This window comes from Schistocerca piceifrons, chromosome 8 (genome assembly GCF_021461385.2).
Source record: "Schistocerca piceifrons isolate TAMUIC-IGC-003096 chromosome 8, iqSchPice1.1, whole genome shotgun sequence".
NCBI lineage: Eukaryota > Metazoa > Arthropoda > Insecta > Orthoptera > Acrididae > Schistocerca > Schistocerca piceifrons.
Genome location: NC_060145.1, coordinates 161373351 through 161395475, shown reverse-complemented (window position 1 = coordinate 161395475; position 22125 = coordinate 161373351). Strand labels below are relative to the sequence as shown.

Here is a 22125-nt window from a genome sequence, read left to right as displayed (position 1 = left end):
AGCCGTTCGCAGTACCAGCACAGCAAGGCCGTTTTGGTTATTGTTACAAGGCCAGATCAGTCAATCATCCAGACTGTTGCCCTTGCAACTACTGAAAAGGCTGCTGCCCCTCTTCAGGAACCACACGTTTGTCTGGCCTCTCAACAGATACCCCTCCGTTGTGGTTGCACCTACGGTACGGCTATCTGTATCGCTGAGGCACGCAAGCCTCCCCACCAACGGCAAGGTCCATGGTTCATGGGGGGACGTATCATACATAGTTTTTACGTATCATACATATAAACTACAAAAATTCAAGGGGCGGACCCTGACCTTATACATAAATTTTACTGCTTAAAAAGTTATTTCTGGTATTTTACATTTTCTTTAATTTTACACCATTTACTTTAAGTCCCCTGAAAATGTAAAAACAGGGTTTTACCATATATGCATACTGAGGGGTTACAGTGTTAGTCATTCATTTGTCACAGTCATTGTTGATCAGGTGGCACTCAGAAGGCCTGTCTGTGTGCCCCCTGTTTTGATTCTGCACACAGTAGCTATGTTGAGTTTAGAGGTGAACAGTGTTGTAGCATTCACTGCAGGGTACAACCATGCCTCATCAATGAGTACATACTCCTGTGGAACAACATCGGCCATTTGAACAGGGCCTTATCGATGGGTTACTGCATTTGATGAGCATAGCGTGTTGGTGGTGTATCGCTGCTTTCATCAGTTGTCTGTGGATCATTCCCATACCAATAGATCATGTTCTGGACATCCGTGTAGTACATATGTACGACAACATCAATGCACTGTGTGAGCACACGGTGGCCGAGCAAACATCATTCAGAGAAGAAATCCGAGCACCTGTTCCACCTGCTATGTCACCAAGGGCCATAGGAAATATTCTGCTTGCAGCAGGACTAAGAGCGTGTATCCTTCTGGCCAGGATACTGCTGACCCCATGATGCCGCCAAGCACAGCTAATCTGGTGTCAAGAAGAGAGTTCAGTGGAGAGTGGAATGGTACTCTGTTCTCTTCAGTGATGACAGCAGGTTCTGTCTGTATGTATGTGATGGACATACATGTCCACAGCATAGATCTGGTGAGCAGCCTATTACAGAGTGCATTCGCCCACAAAATACAAATGCCACCCCAGGCTTCATGGTACAGGGAACCATCGGTTACATTTGTCAGTCACATCTGGTGTTCCTCCACAGTAAATTAACAGTGCTTGCTACACTGTATAGACTGTTATCCTTGTGCTACTGGAATTTCTTCAACAGGAAGTAACGTGTGTTTTCAGTAGGGCAACGCACCATCATACATGGTTCCTGCTATACCCTGGCTTGCAAGATCATATCTCTTGCCAATTAAACATGTATGGGACATGATGCAATAGGACATGTGTATTTCATTTGGTCTTAACTTATCATATACTCCAACATTGATGCACATGTCACATCACTTGTCAATAAAATTACCTTGTTCTTAATGGTGCTGCATCACCTCCCCCCCCCCCCCCCCCCCCCCCCTCCTGCCGGAAGGGTAGTTTCTGTTCTCTGATTGTTTTAAAAGACAAATTATTTCAAGATATAATTGCAACTTTTAAGGGACCTTTTCTACCCCACACCATTCTATAAAAGGGATAGAAAATGAGGGTTTAAACACCCCATCAATGATGATGTCATTAGAGGTCAATCAAAAGTTCAGAACATGAATGGAAATCAGCCATGTCCTTTTCCAAGGATACATCCTGGTAATTGCCATGTGTGGTGTAGGGAAATCGCAGAAAATCAACATCTAGACGGGCAGATGGGGATTTTAACCACTGTCTTCCTGAATCCAAGTCTAGTTTATTAACAATTGGGGCACTTCACTTAATCGTTCTATAAATAGGATGCCATTGAAATGAATGAGGTTTATCTGCAAGATATGACCCACCTAGTCCCAAATATGGTAATTAATATGAAAAAGATTCTTACTACAACTTCTGTAAGCTGATATTGGAAATATCTAAGTAACTAACTAACCGTCTGCAGCAGCTTTCTCAGCTGCTGATTCTCGCTGCCGCATAGCATGCCTCTGCTTCTCCTCGAGTCTTAATTTTTCTGCATTTGCCTCATCCCAACGTCCTTCTTCCATCAGCCGTTGGTCAGGTCTATAACGCGAGTCAGTTGGTGCCACACCTTCCTCAGGTTCATTTAGTTGGCATGCCAATTCTGTGAAGTTGTAGTAACGCTCCGATTCTGGACTGAAAAAAAGATGTGAAGTACGTTAATTTCAACAAATCAAAACAACTGCAGACAACTTTAATAACTTACAATAAACGCCTAAAACTACCACTGTTAGTGCAAATTAAACTGAAAATAAGCATTCTGATTATTAATTTTATTAAGAAACAAATTATTTAAACATTTGTAATATTACTACAGCTCCTTTAGTAAAACTACATTACTGCCTCTATGAGTGGAAATATGTGGAATGAATACCACTGTAATTCCTGACCCTAAACAGGAACACAGAACTATCTTTGCAAGCTTATAAAGTAAGTGTGTGAGACAGTAACTCACATTTTGCAGCAGCCTATTCACACATAAATCACTAAAGAGGAATTAAAAAAATAAATACATAAAATTAAAAAGAAGTTGTAGCTAACTGGGCATATCCCTAGTTATCAGCCAAATAAATGTAAGTAGTGGAATACAATACCATCAAACAACAGAAGCATCCACGAACTCGTACTGTAAAAATGGTTTTTACTTATTCATTTGATTTCAAGAGTTTCGTAACTTTAATTTGTTGTTTACACTATTTTCTACACATTTCCGTAAGTGTGTTCATAGTAGTGTAAATGTATGTCAAACAAGGCAAATGCAATCTGTCACATGGTTTCATGTACTGGAGTCACAGAAATGTTATGAAAACGAAAGCTGCTACTCATCGTACAATAAAAATGCTGCGTCACAGATAGACGTAACAAAAAGACTGTCACAAATGGACTGCGCGCGCACGCAAACACACAGTCTCGGGGAACTGTAGCCTGAGACTACAGTTGTGTATTTGAGGTGTGTGTGTGTGTGTGTGTGTGTGTGTGTGTGTGTGCGTGCGTGCGTGTACGCGCATGTGTGTGGTGGGGGCGTGCGCTACTTTTGACGAAGGTCTTATGGGCCGAAAGCTTTATATTTTTGCTGTGCCTATCTGCAAGTCAGCATATCTGCTATATGGTGGTAGTAACTTTCCTTTTCATAATATTGTCACATCCCATCCTGGATTTTCCATTGTTTGGAGTCATAAAAATATTTCTAAATATTTAATGTAATTGTAAGCTATTACACTATGTATAGACACTATATCCCAACACTGAAATTTGTTGCATACTGACCACATAAACTATGATTTCTTAGTACCTATTTTCGAACTTGTTATAAATAGACATATGGACTGGCCATCACTTACCTTCTGAGAGTGCATAGGCGTTGCACCTCCTGAAGGTAAGTATTGGTCATTGTAGTGTGATTAAAATTACTCAATAGTTGATACTTCACACGGAGATGGTTTCAACCAATCAGAATGTTCAACATCATGCCTGAACCATTTGTCGCTGCCAAAGTGCCACAACAATTGGTCAGTTCACTTCCAATTTTTTGGACAGCATTCTTTCTTGATTTCTTTGGATCCCCTATCATGGATCTGGCACTTCCATTTTGTATTTCATCATACATGATAACCACACCAAAACAAACAAACAAACAAACAAACAAACAAACAAACAAACACACACACACACACACACACACACACACACACACACACGAATGCTAATGAAATACATACATTTTATACACAGCAATAACTAAACACCAAGGATACTTCCACACAAGAGGCGATTCAGTGTTACATATGCAGTTATCTTAATCACAGAGACTGACTGACATTCGTACAACATTCCTTGGAACAGATTTTTTGAAGGCTGCAATTCATTATTGCGACTGGGTGGTCACAGTCAAGAACATAAGAACTTTACTCAATGGTGTACTAGAGTGCAATGGTTAGTGTATTGTTTTGCTGTGTCGAACGTCGTAGGTTCGAATATCGTTCCATACCACGAAATTTATTTATTTCTACATCTAATCAAAAGAATTTATCAATTTTATTCAGTTAATTGGTTTAAAAGTAATTTTTTTAATTTCTGATTCCCTGCCACGTGATTTTCTTCACTGTACTGACTTTTTTATTTGCTCTTATTTTTTTACCTGTTATTCTTTCTTTGTCTGGAATCTGCCTTGCCTATAATCTGCAGCCAATTACCAATGAGGACTGCTCATCTGTTGGCAACATAGCAGCTCATGTAGCCAGTTAGAGAATAGTTTCAAGTGACCAATGATGTAAGAAATTACAGTTTGCTTTCAGTACTGAAACTGAATTTGTTCTTTCTTGAGCTTGCTCGTAGGGATTAGCTTTAACAGCCGTGAACAAAGTGATCATAATTTCATTTCTGCCACAGATTGTTGACCACTGCTTTCTGAGATACACTGCATATCAAGAGGCTGTGGTTAGCTTAAGACAGGTGTTGAAATTCAAGGCTACAAAATGTGTCTTCTGCGCTGGTCAGTCATTGGTCGCTTAAAATCAGCTGTTAACAGAGGAGCTCCCATTTCTGACATATCTCACAGCCGCCACTTCCAACATTGTTCCGTGTTACATGTTAATAGCATTTTTGAAGTGACTTGCAGGGTTCTTGTGTTACCTGCGAGTGGTAGCCGGCGACCAACATGGCAACACCATGGCGGCAAAGTGTCAGGTGCCAACTAATAGTTAATTTAAATGGACTATACTTCTGCCTCTTAAAATTTCACTATTTTCTTAATTGAATTATCAACTTTACAATGCCTCTGCCAAGAACTGTTTAAAAACTTATAAAAAGTCTTCCCTCATTAGCCATGGTTTTCTCCGTGCAGAGAATTCATGCTCAACGCAGTAATCCAAGGGATCATTTACTGTGAACATCCCACTCTAATTAATTTGCTCCTGAAACTTAATAACATTCAGTATCCAGAGTGGCTCTGGTAAAATACAGTCTCCTTCTCATCCAACATTTCTGCATACAGGTTCCCCCATTTTTCAATTCAACTGGGCAATTTGCACTTTATTTATATATTACATACTAGTCAAAGTTTGTAGCCGGTGATACCATTGTAATACTTTCATACGAGATCCACAATCTTCTTTTTTCATAACAATGCATTATAGACACTTTATCAACACCTCTCTGAGATCAACTTCTGAAAAGCAGAATAATACATCCTAAAACTTGTATTGATGGCTTCTGCTGGTATGGGACAGATTAAGTGCAGAAGCAAAATTAAAGATTCCAATACACAACTAATCTATGGAAAAGCATCTACAAAGCAACTGTAAAACGTACCTGTACCGATTAAAACATAAGAAACTACACTTGCAACAAAATAACATTAAACTTACAATAAAACAATGGAAATTCAGGTTGGAATGTAACTTAAGAAAAGTATAGTTTCTACTCACCATGTTGCGGAGATGCTGAGTTGCAGACAGGCCCAAAAAAAGACTATCTGAAAGTGAGCTTTCAGCCAACAAGGCCTTTGTCGAAAAAAGACAACATATGCGCGTGCGCACGCGCGCGCACACACACACACACACACACACACATACACACACACACACACACACACACACGCGAGTGCGGGAGAGACCACAGCCTCTCGCAGTTGCAGCCAGATTGCAAGCAGCAGCACATGATAGGAAAGGCAACCAGGTGGAGTTAAGGAGGAGACTGGGGTGGGGAGGAGGAGGGATAGCAGGGTAGGGCTGGGGAAAATATAGTGCTGCTTATGGGAGTGTGCCGGGACTAGATGGAGAGGAGGGCAGCTGTCAGTAGGTTAGACAGGAGGGGGTGGGGGGGGGGTGGGAGAGAGAGAGAGAGAGAGAGAGAGAGAGAGAGAGAGAGAGAGAGAGAGAGAGAGAAGTGGAAAAGGAGAGAAGTAAAAAGATAGGGTGTGTTGGTGGAATAGAGGGCTGTGTAGTACTGGAATGGGAACAGGAAATGGGCTACGCGAACATAGGCTATAGTGCAGGGAGAGTTCTCACCTGCACAATTCAGAAAAGCTGGCATTGGTGGGAAGTATCCAGATGGCACAGGCTGTGAAGCAGTCACTGAAATGATGAATGTAGTGTTGAGTGGCGTCTTCAGAAACACGATGGTCCAGTTGTTTCATGGCCACAGTTTGTTAGTATCCACTCATGCAGGCGTCAAGGAACGTGACTTGTTGGGTTGAGAATGACCAGGTGAAGGAAATGTGGGAGAAGGTGTTGAGGTTCAGGAGCAATGTGGATAGGGTGCCCTCACACTCAATCCAGATCACAAAGATGTCATCAATGAACCTGAACCGGGTGAGGGGTGTTTAGGAAGGATTCCTCTAGATGGCCCATGAATAGGTTGCCACAGGATGGTGCCATGTGTGTGCCCATAGCCATACCCTAGATTTATTTGTACGTAATGCCTTCAAAGAAGAAGTAATTGTAAGTGATGATATAGTTGGTCACGGTGACTAGGAAAGAGGTGATTGGAACCCATCAGGTACTGCAAAGTAGCAGTAAGATCATGGCCATTAGGGGTTTTCGTGTAAAGGGAGGTGGCATCAATAATGACGAGCAGTGCACTATGTGGTATACGAACAAGTACTGTGGAGAGTTGGTGGAGGAAATGGTTGGTATCTTTTATACAGGAGGGTAAGTTGTGGGTAACAGGCTGGAGGTGCTGGTCTACAAAGGAAGAGATTTCCTCAGTGGGGGGCACAGAAACCAGCCACAATGGGGCAGCCTGGGTGGTTGGGTTTATAGACCTTAGGAAGCATTACCTTAGGAAGCATTAGAAGGTAGGAGTGTGGGGAGTGGTAGGGGTGAGGAGAGAGATTGAATCCTCAGAGAGGTTCTGGTATGGGCCTAAGGATTTGAGGAGATCCTGCTGGATTTCTAGAATGGCACCACTGTGGCAGGAATTATAGTTGGATGAATCTGACAGCTGGCAGAGTCCTTCTGCCAGGTAATCCTTGTAGTTCAAAACAACTGTGGTGGAGCTTTTGTCAGCAGGTAGGATGATAAGGTCCGGATCAGTTTTTAGGTGGCAGATTCTTGTTCCTTCTGCAGGTGTAATGTCAGTTTGCATGTTGAAGGATTTGGGGAATGATGGTGAAGCAAGATTCGAGGTTAAGAAATTCAGGATGGTTAACAGAGGGTGTCTTTGAGGGCAGTGGAGATGGATAATGGTTGGATGGAGGAGTGAAATGAGTCAGGCAGGGTTCAACATTGGTGTTTCATTGAGTCTCATTGGTTAGGTTGGTGGCAAAAAATGTTCCCACTATAGGGACCAGGAGAAGGTCTTTAGAAAGTCCTGTATGACTTAATTTGGAAATGGGTCCAAAGGTGAGGTCTTTGGAAAGGACTGATATTTCTGCCTGCGGGGCTAAGGATTTCAGAGGGAAAGTGCACGACTGCTTTTAGGTCTGTTTAGCTTCTGGATTCTGTGTAGTGGTGGTGGGAGGGAATTTTGGATGGTGAGATAAATGTAGTAGGTCTTTGCTCTTGTAGACCAGCACCTCCAGCCTATTAGCCGCAATTTACCCTCCTATATAAAAGATACCACCCTTTTCTTCACTGACTCTCCACAGTTACTGTTCCTTTACCTCACAGTGCCACACTCATCACTACTCAAGTTACCTTCCTTTACACTAACATCCCTAATGCCCATGGCTTTACTGCTGTTTCCCAACACCTGACAGTTTCCAAACCACAACCTCTTTTCTGGTCATCATGACCAACTATAACCTCACCCACAATTACTTCTCCTTTGAAGGCATTACCTACAAACACATCTGGGTTACGGCTATATTTTGGGCACACATATAGCACCATCCTATGCCAACCTATTCATGGTCCATCTACTTCCTAAACACCCAGAATGCCAAACCCCTCACCTGGTTCAGATTCACTGATGGCATCTTCACGATCAGGATCGAGAGTATGGACGCTCCATTCACATTCCTACAGAACCTCAATAGCTTCTCCTCCATTTGCTCCATTTAGTTCTACTCAACCCAACAAGCCACCATCCTCGATGTTGACCTCCACCTCAAAGATGGGTACATCAGTACCTCTGTTCACATAAAACCTACAAACCACTAGCAATACCTCCTCTTCAACAGCTGCCACCCATTCCATACCAAGATCTCCCTTCCATACAACCTAGCCACCTGTGGCATTGCACCTGTAGTGATGAGTGGCCCCTCTCAAAATATACTGTCAGTCTCACTGAGGCCTTTACAGATAGTAATAACCTTTCCAATGTTGTACATAAACAGATCTCCCATGCCTTGGCTTTCCCGTCACCCACCACCATCCCAAGTCCTATTGTCTGGCCACAGAGGAGCATTTCCCTCATGACCCAGTACCGTCCAGGCATAGAGCAACTGAATTACATTCTCCATCAGGGTTTTGACTATCTCTTGTGCCCTGAAATGAGAAATGTCCTAACTGCTATCCTTCCCACCCATCCCACAATGTCAAATGAATTCACAATTGCAAATAAGGACTACTATCAGCTGTAGAGTAGAACAATGACAATGAAAGTCTGTGCCACATTGGGACCCTGAAACTGGATTTCCCGCTTATGTGTCTACCATGGTGGACGACATATGAAAGTTTGGTTTTGGCCAAGAGTCGTGCACACATAGCCAAATGGTAAGGTGACTGCTCACGATAAGCGAGAAATCCAGTTTAGTTTAGAGTCCCGGTCCGGAACAAATTTTCATTGTTGTCATTCCGTTCAACAGTTGATGGTAGTCCTTATTCACATTTGTGAATTCATTTGATGTGTTTCATAACAGCTTTGGTTGCCACAGTGCATGTTTATTGGAATTTAGCTTCATAATCAGAACAACACAAGCACTACAATATCGCATCCCACAGTGGTGTTCTGCAGCCCACCGAACCTACACAATATCCTCGACCATCCCTAACACAAACCCTGCTCCCAAACGCTTGCCTCATGGCTCATGTCCCTATAACAGACCCAGATGCAAGACCTGTCCTTTACATCCTCCCAGCACCATCCACTCCAGTCCGGTCACAAACACCACCTATCTCACAAAAGTGTGGGGTATATGTGAAACCAGTCGTGATCTATAAGCTAAGCTGCAATCACTGTGTTGCATTCTACGTGGGCATGACAACTAACATGCTGTCTGTCCCACTAACAAACTGTAGCCGAGAAATGACTGGACCACCTTGCTGTTGAACATGACGCCCAACATGACATTCTACCTTTCAATGGCTTCTTGAAAATGTGCCATCTGGACATTCCCACCCACACCAGCTTTTCTGAATTGCACAGGTGGGAACTCTACCTGCAATATGGTCTATGTTTGCGTAATCCTTTTGGCCTCAATCTTAGTCAGTCATTGTCCTTACCCATCTAACCCCTTTCCTGTTCCTATTCCAGCACTACACTGCATTCAGTCTTTTTATTTCTCTCCTTTCCTGCTACTCTCACTTTCTCCCCACCCTCCGTCTAACCTCCTGACTACACCTAGCTGCCCTACCCTCCACCACGTTCCTGCATGCTCCCACTAGCAGCGCTTTATCATCCCCACAACCCTAGCCTGCTATCCCTCCTCTTCCCCATCCCAGCCTCTTCCTCACCCCGGTTGCCTTTCCCATAATGCGCTGCAGTATGTGTGTGTGTGAGAGAGAGAGAGAGATTGTGTTTTTGTCCTATTCCTGGAAATGGCCTTGTAGGCCGAAAGCCCTCTTTCCGACAGTCTTTTTGTTGTGGCTATCTGCGACTCACCATCTCTGCTATATGATGAGTAACAACTATCCTTTTCATAATATTGTGAACTTACAAGAATGTGTTCAGTAGTGCAAACCAGCAGGAGGACATGGATATTGCCCAGTATATACGCAATAGTATGAGATCTAGTATACCAACAAATGCAATCAAATGGTATGCCTGCTCTGTGTGTGTGTGTGTGTGTGTGTGTGTGTGTGTGTGTGTGTGTGTAAAAACGGATGTGTACAAGGAATTGGGACCACCTAACTGTGACATTACCAAGAAGATGAAGCATTCAGGCACAGTGATCGACAATTTTGTTAGATTGGGTGCATGGTATGGATGGAATGTAAAATAAAGGCACAGTAGAAAATTATCCGAGGGACGGAAACAGTTATTTCTGCACAAAGAAAGGGCAATAAACCATTATTCTTCTCAGCTTGTTGCTGATTTACAGTTACATGTAACTCATGGCAAATTTTGTTACATGACACACACATCTTGCATTCAAGAAACAACTACAGGAACCAGCTCTAACACCCAAACATAAACATGCTGGATTAGAGTTAGCTGAAAAACATGTCATGGACTTCAGAATTCGGTGAAGGGATGGTCAGTGATGAGAAGGTTCATTTAAATGGGCAAAATGGATTTCAATATTATTGGCATAATCTCAGAACAGAGCAGCAGATAAGAATGGGCAGAAATTTTGGTGGTGGAAGTATTAGGCTTTGGGAAGATATCTGCGCTAAAAGTAAATCACACATTACTTGGCTGAAACTAAAATGAACCACAACATGTACAACAAGATGCTAGAGACAAAACTGATTGAAATGTGTGAGGGCATAGGGGATGTAAGTCTACTGTTGGAACAAAATGATCCATCTGTGCGTGGTATAGCTACAGCAGAAAAGTGGTTTGAAGGTAAAGATATTAATGTCTTACCCTGTCCTGTACATAACCTGGATTCGAACCCTGTGAAAAACCTTTTGGGAATTCGTGCAAGTCATTTTTATCACAATGGAAGACATTTTGTGAACTTATGTGAGCTGAAAAGAGCAATATGAGAAGAGTGGGCATCAATTTTACTTCAAGAACTACGAATCCTAACAAAATCAATGTCTAAGAGAATTTTTGAGGTAATTAGGAATAACAGAGGATGGGCAAAGTACTAACAATGCAATAACGCAACAGGACAGTGAATGCCTTTATATGAGTTTCCATCCAGAAAATGCAAAAACCTTGTGTTACTTGTTATGAAAGACACTATGTAATTCCATCATGATTGATTGTCTCTTATGTATCAACTACTATCATAATAAATTTGATACATCTACGCCTCAGACACTGTGCTATTACTTTCCTTGGAACTCTGCCTTTATACTGATTTCCACCACTGTATCTGTGAAAAGGATACTGACAAGTAACAGTGAGAGGTATTTGTCCAAATCTACAATGCTGTGTGTAAAGGTAAATATAAATTATTCTATGATGGACTGACAGTCCAGTTCAGATCTGTTCGTGTGTATTGAGTGTTGAGTTGCCCACAGTTGCGAGAATGTGTTTTATCTTTGGAACGTAAGTGTTTAATTAATTAAGATATCAGAACCCACACTCAATTTCAAACAGGAGGGGTTCCTATTAGCTTATTGACCTACATCAAAGACTTAAGTACAGAAGCTAAAGCTGTCTTCCAGCCCGAAGGTTAGTTTGAACACCACTGTGCTTTACTTGGAATGGTCCCATTGGAAATGGTATGCCCTTTCACCCCTCTGACCTTTGAACTTACTTACATAGCATATTATATGGGGACCTACAATTGGCATAGTCTCTGAACAATGGCACTACTTGGTATTTTAACACACACAAATGGTTACAAGAGGTGAAAGAAGCAATAAGGGCCAGAAAAAAATCCTAGGTCTGATCTGAGATTGAGCCCTGGTCCTTGGGACAGTTACCCACCAAGTCGTATTCTAAGATTATATTGAGTAAATCACCCAACCACATGTCAAACAAGATGGAAGTGGTTTACTATTTCTTTCCCCACTCTATAATTGCTTTCCACCCAGTCATGGCAAGTAATTCAACTCTTCACTAATTTTCACATATGAAGTGACCACAACCATTAAATGGGTAAGGTAGTTCACAAGCACTCTTAATTTCTTCATTAAAAGTCTTTTGTTCTCCACATCTTAACAGACATAGTTTTCTTCATTTGACGTTTACATCTGGCACATCCACTGTGAGGTCCATATTAATGGAGAGACACAGTATGTGTCTTGTGTTCTATGAAAAATTGTTCCACAGTTACAAATGGAATGTACCAAAGTGCATGCTATTATAAAAAGCATGAAGTTTTCCTTCTTTATTCCATTTACTGTTTGAACTCACTCAGTAGAATGGAATGTTCAAAGAGACAAATGATTACAATCTTAGAACAAGGATAGTCCCAAATTCTTTGAAATTATCCAGACTGATTCAGACCAGTGAGATGACCATCAGATTCACTCAGTATGAGTACTTTTTAATATTTAGGGATCCAGAGTTATACTGCACCAACAAACAGACTTTCCATACACTTATCTGGCCAATATTGTGTTGCATTAGAAGTGAGGGTGATGCTACACACTCAATATATATAATGACTGGGACAGGTTACTATGATATTATAACATGAAAGACACTTGTAATTAAGAAGCACACAATGAAAGTTAACTAAAAACATAATGACAGTAACAATGCAAATCTTTCATAGCATACAAAACAACTTTTTTGCAACTTATCCACTTACGGAGGCATCCTTCTCTTCCAGACAAGTTGATATGGACCAGTTTTGAACACTGGATTCTCTAGGCTACCTTGAGAACCAGTTACTGGTGCAATTTCTATCTTATTGTCCCATGTACCTGATACAATCCATTTGACATTGCCATCTTGATCCATGACACAGCCTTTTACCTGGAAAGCATGGTCATTTCAAATTTCTGTAAAATGTCAGATTAATGAAGCAGTTATAGACTTATACATATTGCCATACTATATGGCAGAAACATACAAATCATGAAACTGACACTTCAGTTATTAGCAGTTTTGTCTTAATTTTTCTTTTAATGCAACATCATTCAATTTTACCTACAAGACCAACACAGTTCTGTATCTTTTCCACATTGGAGTGAGTAATTATTTAATCACAGCCAGACTGCTGTAATAGTTGAGTCAGGCAAGAGCCTCAGGTGTATTTTTGGGAAGCTTACTGAACTTCAAAGGCATTGAATAATCCTTTACTGGCAGCCTGAGTGAAATGGAAGATTTTTCTAGAAGTACAAGCATAGTACGGCACTACGGAATTCTTTCTGTACATGGATCCACAGAGCGACTTTGTGATATCAATGACCTTTCCTGATTGTTCGCTTGCCAAATATAATGTGTCTATGAAGGGGTGCTATTAGCAATATGGAGAGGCTAATCAATGACAATGCTCAAGGGCAAAAATAAAACCAAGCATTCTGCTTATACAGCACCAGTCTTTTAAGAAGCCTAAATATTTACAAATTTCAGAAGTTGCTCTGAATTTGTGAAAACAAGAGTGTTAGTCACAGACAATCTTGGAAGAAGAAAGGTAGCTTCAGTGGGACTGTGAAACTGAGCTTTATTTCTGAGTTTTGTAGACACAGTTTATCATAGGGACAGACAATTTTATGATGGTAGCTTTGTTGTAGTAATAACTAATAGCAGTTTAAACTCACAAAACTGAATATGCGAAGTATGGTGGTGTTATCAGACAGCTATTAGGTTCAGTGGGATTAGACCATATTGTTTCCAAAGATACTGGAGTGTGTGAATTTGGTGTAATTTTCTGACTTTACTAACTCTGAATGATAATCCCAAGAATTTTTCTTCAAATGATATTGGTATGTTTATATGGGTCTGTCAATTAATAATTTTGTCACCAATAATAGTGCAATTATGTTGCATATTGAGATCACAGATGAAGTTTAATGGCAAACTTGTGAACAACATTTCATGGCAAACTTGTGAACAACAGCAGCAAACTACAGCTTTGTTTCAGTAAAAATATATTTAATTTGAAGTCTTATAGTACTTTTTGCTATAATATTAATACTCATTCATGAACACAAGCCAGTGAAGTGCAACTCTATTCACAAGTTCACACACGATAATTTGCACTGTGGTTATGGATATAATTGTACAATGTTTACATTATATGAAATTCATTTTCATTTTTTTACCAAATGTTATGAGGTAGTTATTTTAATTTTTGCTTTTCTTGCTTCAAGTTCTTTGTATGTTTCTTGCCCACTTTATCCCTTCGCCATCTATGGCTTTGAACTACGTAATATGTATCTTTGTTTCCCTTTGTAAAATTTACAATGATTTGAATATAATGGAAGGAAACATTCCACGTGGGAAAAATTATATATAAATACAAAGATGAGGTGACTTACCGAACAAAAACGCTGGCAGGTCGATAGACACACAAACATACACACAAAATTCAAGCTTTCGCAACAAATTGTTGCCTCATCAGGAAAGAGGGAAGAAGAGGGGAAGACGAAAGGAAGTGGGTTTTAAAGGAGAGGGTAAGGAGTCATTCCAATCCCGGGAGCGGAAAGACTTGCCTTAGGGGGAAAAAAGGACAGGTATACACTCGCACACACGCACATATCCATCCACACATACAGACACAAGCAGACATATTTAAATATGTCTGCTTGTGTCTGTATGTGTGGATGGATATGTGCGTGTGTGCGAGTGTATACCTGTCCTTTTTTCCCCCTAAGGCAAGTCTTTCCGCTCCCGGGATTGGAATGACTCCTTACCCTCTCCTTTAAAACCCACTTCCTTTCGTCTTCCCCTCTCCTTCCCTCTTTCCTGATGAGGCAACAATTTGTTGCGAAAGCTTGAATTTTGTGTGTATGTTTGTGTTTGTTTGTGTGTCTATCGACCTGCCAGCGTTTTTGTTCGGTAAGTCACCTCATCTTTGTATTTATTTACAATGATTTGATTTATATTTGGAATTTAGTTTGCTATACATTAAATAGTACACAGCACCTAGTGGAACACAACTGCTTCCTGAACACCGTTAAGTATTTCAGTAAACCATTAATACTGATAAATTTCCACTCCTCACCAGTGCTAAGGTACAAATGCAGTGTAGTTCTGGAGGTCCAAATTTTCACATGTGTGTAACACATATTTCGTTCAAACTCAATTTATACACTGGTAGCTATATCATATATAGTAATATATAACAGACAATAGAATGGCAGTCCATGTTACACTAGACAGTGGTATAAAAGTGCTTCAATTAAAAAGCCAAACAGCAGAAGAAACAATCACTGGACAATACTAAACTTGCATTCATTCTGTTGTCCAGTTCATATGAACTTTAGATGCAATGTCATTCAAAAGGACTCTAAATTATGGTACTTCCAATGAACTGGAATCAAAGTGAAAGGTATGTATATGTTGTTCAAAGCACTGGGAATTATGTTCAAATTGAAAGTATAATGGTATGCGAACTGAACATAAACAAATAATAGCAATGTTTATCATGCAACACAAAAACAGAAATCAGCTGATCACTAGTTATTAAAACCACAGCAATTTGGTGTCTCAGCATCTTGCAGACAAGATACACAAAGACAAAACTTGTTAATGGGGTTTGGGTAGGAAGGAACTGCAAAACAAAATGAGACTTTTTCTCACTAGCTCTACTACAGAGGTACTGAGAAAATGAATTTCAAAGTGGAATGAAGTTGTCACTCAAATTATTTTAGTGGTAGACAAACACTGTTGTAGGTTCATACCCAAAATTAGTCCAATTTTAATATATATCAGATCTCTTTCCAAGAGTCATCAGGCATATTTTCTCAGGTTTTCCAGCAGATCTTACAATACTGTTTCTGCAATGCGAAAACAGAGCCGGCTGAGACAAATATCACTAATCAAGTGTTTCAAGGAATCCCCAGCTAAAAACAAAATGTTTATAACCTATGTGTCCATTTGATAGTGGCCCAAAATTTATCTTTTGTGATGTTTTGTTTAACAATATGTAGAAACAGGGACAGCAAAAAGCAAAGAATAACAGAACTCCAGCAGTGGCTGAGTAGCACTGCTGCATAGCAGTAGCAGACAGACAGACTGTGTGGCACGGGCCAGCACATGAGATGAGGCCAGTTCAGGAAAGAAGGCATGTCTTTTGTTATCAACTACACTGGTGGCTAATCAAGATCACTTCACACAGACAAAGTATAATGCCAATCAATATATTACTTTCAAGATGCTTTCCCAGATCAACCTGATGCCTTAGCTTCCACATTTTTAATTCAGCAGTATTTAATTGTGTTTTCCTACATTTCTTGATCAACTAAAAATTGGGACAGGTCTTTTCAGTAAACATTTGTTTTCTCACTTCTCACTTCCCCAAGTAATGTTGTCCTGCATGCTGTCCCACAAAGTCAAATTCCAAATTCCTTTCTAAAATTGCAAAGAAAATAAGCCTAATGATTCATAACCCTCCTAAGGGTCAGTAGACTGATTTTCCCTGTTTAGGAGGAAGAGAAGTAGTTTCCACATTAGGATAATTAGCACACAATAGAAATGATGTACTGATTCAGATGAGGGAGACTATTTCCTTCACAAAAGTATCCCATTATAGTATCCAGAAGTACTGCAGAAGTCCAAATCTACAGTAGTCACTACCATACCAAGCAAAAATTGCAGTTAAGTACTGCTTGCATGTTTTTATAGACAAGCATTTTTAAGAACACATTATTCACTACTTATCAATGTTGCAGAATTCCTGATACACTGTTCATATATGTTTGATTTGTTACATTTATTTATTTATTCATGTGTTTAGTATGAGAATTTCAGGAGGATATGAGTTACGATATACTAACACAGAAAATGATTTGCTGAAAACTAACACTGTAGGGTGAACACTGTAATGGATCTGGGAGATGTTATTTTTTTTACCATATTTGTCGATACCGAATTGTAAATGTTTTCTTATATTTTTTGTCAGAATTTATTATAATTTGCCTTATTATATGTTAATTTACTTCTGTTTTTGAGAGTGAAAGCATATTGATTACTATTAGTAAATGTATCGAAGAACAGCAAAGAGACTGATTACAAGTGGGAGCTTGTGTGTTGTGTAAAATATCTTTGACGTTGGAGTCGTCTTTGACTATAGTCAGTTGGCAGTGAACTCTTGGTGTGTGTTGACGGAAGAACAATGTCAAGGTCGCCGTCATAAATAATTTTGAATTGTGTTACTATTTTTTTTTTTGTATTAACTATAAAAAAAGAAACTACATTTGAAGAAATGGTATTCTTAACACCAAAATAAGGCAAACACGTTGAACCACGTCTTTTCTGCAGCCGACAAAGATGCATTGTGGAATCATACTTAGACAACTGAAGCCAAGACTAATATCGCCTTGCAAATGTCTAACGGAAAAGGTACTGTCACGAAATATGGCAAATTTAAGTAAATAAAAAATAGTGACCATATTTTCAACTTGTGTCTTAGCCGGGATGCGATATTTCAACTGGGGGCTCAGCCGGGATACAATATTTCAACTGGGGACTGTAGCCGGGATATTGTGTTCACGAGATCTTCAACAGTGCTACGAGGAAGAAAATTTGTGTGTGTTAATACCAGTTTCTTCAGAATGTGTGTTACAGTATTTGTGTTCATCGGGAAGTAAAAGTTTTGGAGAAGAAATGTTTCGGCAAAAAATATAATTATCGACAGAAGAAAATACTTCAAGAATTTTGGTCAACAATCACATGGATGGAAAACGTGGATTTGCAACAGTAGAAGAGTGTTCCAGATAAGTCACGAAACCCTCGTATTTTGTTAAAACAATATTTTTATCTTGTTTTGTATTGTTGTGTATAAATTTTTGTTCTTCACAATGACTTATGAGATTTTCGAGAGTATTGTGCCTAAAGTAGAAAGTAGTAATTTAATAGACTTCGAACATCAGGACAGGTCAAATGAAACAGAAAGAACCAATCAATTTGATTTAAAAAGTTTTCTTGTAAATTTCACGAAAGAAATTAAACAATCAGTTGACAACAATAAGACTTACTGGGATGAAAAAATTGATAACATTTTGTTGCAAGTCCAAGCAGTCAATACCCAAGTGGGTGATCTTTCGAACAGAGTAGGCAGTGTTGAGGAAAAAATTGAATCTGTGGAAGCAAAAGTAAATGAAATTGATGCTAAATTGAGCGGTGAAATTAATACTGTAAAAAATGAGTTACTGGTAGATAGGGAAAGAAATTTAATTGATTTTAATGAGATAAAAGGGGAAATTAAAAATTTGGATGAGAACACAAAAGTTTTAGTAAAAAATGTACAACAAGAAACTGACAATCGTTTGGTTACTCTAGAAAAAAAAAGTAGAGTGCAATGATTTAGAAAACAAAAAAATCTGTCAGAGAACTTAGCGAAAAAATTGAAAGTTTTGACATTGAATTTCAAAGCAAAAATCACAATGTCAACACACGCAATCTTGAATCTAATATTCCAGTGAAGCACTTTTCGGTAGATGGACCCTTACATCCCGTTGATTTTATACAGTATTGTAAGGATTGTTTTTTACCTCACTCACCAGATGATATGAAAATTAAATTTGTGAAAAAATTGTTGGAAGGGGAAGCTTTGACTTGGGCAAACCAGATTGTAACTTTGGGGATGACCTTTTCAGAATTTGAATCAAAATTTCTGGAAAAAATTTTGAGATGATCTTAAACAAACTAGAATCAAAAGTGAATTTTTGAATGGGAGAAACTATAGAGAATCAGATGGGAGCATGAAACAATTTTGCAAAAGTGAACTTCAAAAACTTATTCATTTAACAAAACCTTTAGATGACTTGATCAAAATTGATACCTTAAAGAGAAGATTGCCATCAGCAATGCAGTTGAGTTTAGTTCATTGTCCTGATAGTAATGTAGAGCAGTTTCTCAATTATATTGAAAAGTTGGATAGGGTAACAACAAGAACACACAGTGGGTTTACTCAGAAAGGTAATGGTCAAAATTGGGGAAATGACAACTTTCAAAAAAGGGAACAAAACAATTATCATGGTGTCAGTCAAAATTCAGGGGGATATAACAATTTTCAAAAGAAGGACCATAATTTTTATCCAAAACAAGAACAACATTTTCGAAGAAATAATCAACAAAATAGAGAACACTTTAGGGATCAAAATCACAGAAATTTTGTTAGAGATCAGTACAATAGAAACTACCAACAATCAGGTAATGTTTGGCATAGGAATGGGAACAGAAATGTTGATCAGAGACATTGGCAGAACCACAATCAGCAGTTCAAGCAGGAACAAGTTGCAATTCAGGAAACAAAACGAGTAGACGCCCCCTTGAAGGTCCGCAAGGTTGAGGCAGAAGGTGAGCATGATGAAAGGACCAATGGATGTGACTATCATAAACCCAAACATGACAGTTCCAAACCTAAGCTATCACATGAGGTCATTAGTTGTTACTTATTGAAGAAATTTCAAGAGGAAAATAATGATGATAAAGATAAAATTTTCAGTACACAAGAACCTACAGTAGATAAAAGTAATTGCGATTCATTTAATTTAACAGAGTTTTACACTTGGGCAGAAAAGAACAACACTTTGTCAGATGATGTAATCTGTAGTAATTCAGAGACGTGTGTGAGTGAAAGAGAGAATGCATGCTGTGAGAATGAAAATATTGGTCAAAGGGATCTGGTAACTTTAGAAAGGGGAAATTATATTATGGGGGATAATTTGAATGTGTATGACCTGAATATGTATAATGATAATGATGTTGATGATAAAGTTGATTATGATGGTAATGGTATTGATGATGATGTTGAGGAAAGGTATTTCATTAGTTTAAATAGGGAGTTAGGTATACACATGGTTGAAAATGGATTAAATAGTGAGAATATTATAGAAATTCCCAGGGATGTTACCAGGATGAATAAAGCTCACAAGCTGGATGTATGTGAAAGTGTGAATTTTGATGTTGTTGGTAAAGAATCTGACTACACAAATAATGATGACACATGTATAACTTCTAGCCTAAGTGAAACTTTTACAGATACTAATGATACACACACATTTCTTATGAATATATGGCTGAACAGTGAAACTATTTCTTTTGACAAGAACTTTAGAAAGATGCTTATTAATGTATGTGAAACTGTATGTCCTGAGTGGTGGAAAAAGATGAGATATTTTATTTTTGAAAAGCTGAAGGATAAGTACTTCAATAGTATACAATGTGATTTGGATGAAAATTCTTGGCTATTTGAGATAATAGAGAGTACTAATGACAATTTTGTATCTTGCGCAAATTTTATAACTTTGACAAAAAATACATTTAATGATATACCATATGATTCTGATAAGTATAGGTTTGGGGAAATTGAAAGTGATTTATTACATGAGGATACAGGTTCTGACAAAAGTGATCAATTTTGCAGTCCTTATATAAAAGTTCAAATTGGGTCATGGATTGGTAAATGTTAAATTGATACAGGAAGTGAGATCTCGGGAATATCTGAAAGGTTAAGCAAGAAATTGAAAGTGGGGAAAGATTATGTTGAAATGCAGTTGTTGGGGTAAAGATAAAAGGTGCTACTGGGAAGAGCAGTAAATTGGTAAAAAGCCAGGCTTTAGTGACATTTTTAATTGAAGGCAAGTTGTTCACACATGGATGTTTTGTAATTCAGGAATTTAATGACGATTTTCTTTTGGGTATGAATTGGATAGTAAAAGTAAATACAGCATTTGATTGGGTTGGAAGAAAACTTTTGATAGAAACTAGTGAAAGGGAATACATTCAGACAAATCTTGTGAACACACTTGGTGATCAGAGTAATGGAAATTTTGACAGTATCAATTTACTAAAAGAAAATAGATTGGAGAATATTGAAACTCATAGATTTGATACTGATGAAGTTAAATTTGGGAATTTAGTAAATTTGAAAATTTCAGAAACACAAAATTTATCTGGGGAGCAAAAACAACAGTTAGAAAATCTGCTGTGGGAATACAGTGATGTTTTCAGTGACATACCTGGTATGGTAAAGGGTTATCAGTGTGAGCTTCAGGTAAAATCTCATGAACCATTTTTCATAAAACCATACAGTATTGCAATATCAAAAAAACCTGCTGTTGAGAAAGAGCTGAAAAAGATGGAAGGATGTAATATAATAGAAAGGAGTATCAGTGCATATAATAATCCTCTAGTAGTAGTTTCGAAAAAAGATGGTGGAGTAAGATTGGTTTTGGACTCTAGACACTTAAACAAAATTTTGTTTAGACAGACAGACCATCCCGAAAATATTGATGAGTTACTCTATAAATTTACAGATATAAAATATATGTCAAGTTTGGATCTAACTTCGGGTTTTCATCAGGTACCACTTTCGGTTAATTCTAGGAAATATACTGCTTTCTTGTACAATGGTAAGAGTTACCAATATTGTGTTGTGCCATTTGGGTTAAATTCTTCTGTTTCCGAATTTATAAGAGCTTTGGATCACATACTGGGGCAAGAACTGGCGTCTAAACTGATAATTTATGTAGATGACATTTTGGTTACAGGGCAAAATTGGGAGGAACATTTTTCGAATTTTGAAGTCAGTTTGTGAAAAACTTAGAAAAGGGGGGATGACATTGAAATTAGAGAAATGTAAATTTGCAGTTTCTGAATTAAAATTTTTGGGTCATGTTGTCACAGACAAGGTAATTTTGGCAGATCCAGAAAAAATTAAAGCAATTTCAGAAATTCCTATTCCTAAGACTAAAAAACAATTAAAGTCATTCTTTGGGTTATGCGGTTATTACCGAAAACATATAAGTGATCAGAGTCTGAATGCACCATGTTTAAGTCAATTACTTAAGAAAAACACTGTTTGGGTTTGGGATAAAAGTTGTCAGGAAGAGTTTGATAAAATTAAGCAAGAGTTGAGGAAGCAACACTTATTACACAGACCTGATTTTAATTTACCATTTTGTTTGAACACTGATAGCAGTAATTATGGGCTTGGAGCAGAGTTATTTCAAGAAAGAGTAGAGAATGGAGTTAAGATACATTGTACCATAGCATTTGCAAGCAGAAAGTTGCTCAAGCATGAAAAAAATTATACAGTCACAGAGAAGGAACTTTTGGCAATTCATTGGGCTTTTACAAAATTTAGAATTTACCTTATTGGACATAAAACCATAGTATTTTCG

At 38.6% G+C, this 22125-nt stretch overlaps 1 protein-coding gene across 4 annotated transcripts in view; it reads right to left on the bottom strand.

Annotated features, from left to right (window-relative positions):
• LOC124711207 (oxysterol-binding protein 1) overlaps nt 1-22125 on the bottom strand; it is a 306892-nt gene that overhangs the window by 16717 nt on the left and 268050 nt on the right. For all 4 annotated transcript variants that reach the window (XM_047241150.1, XM_047241152.1, XM_047241151.1 and 1 more), the window contains 2 exons: nt 12639-12805; nt 2016-2236 (listed from right to left, as the gene is read on the bottom strand). In XM_047241150.1, the coding sequence (XP_047097106.1) occupies nt 2016-2236; nt 12639-12805 (388 nt within the window). The remainder of the gene's footprint in view (nt 1-2015; nt 2237-12638; nt 12806-22125) is intronic.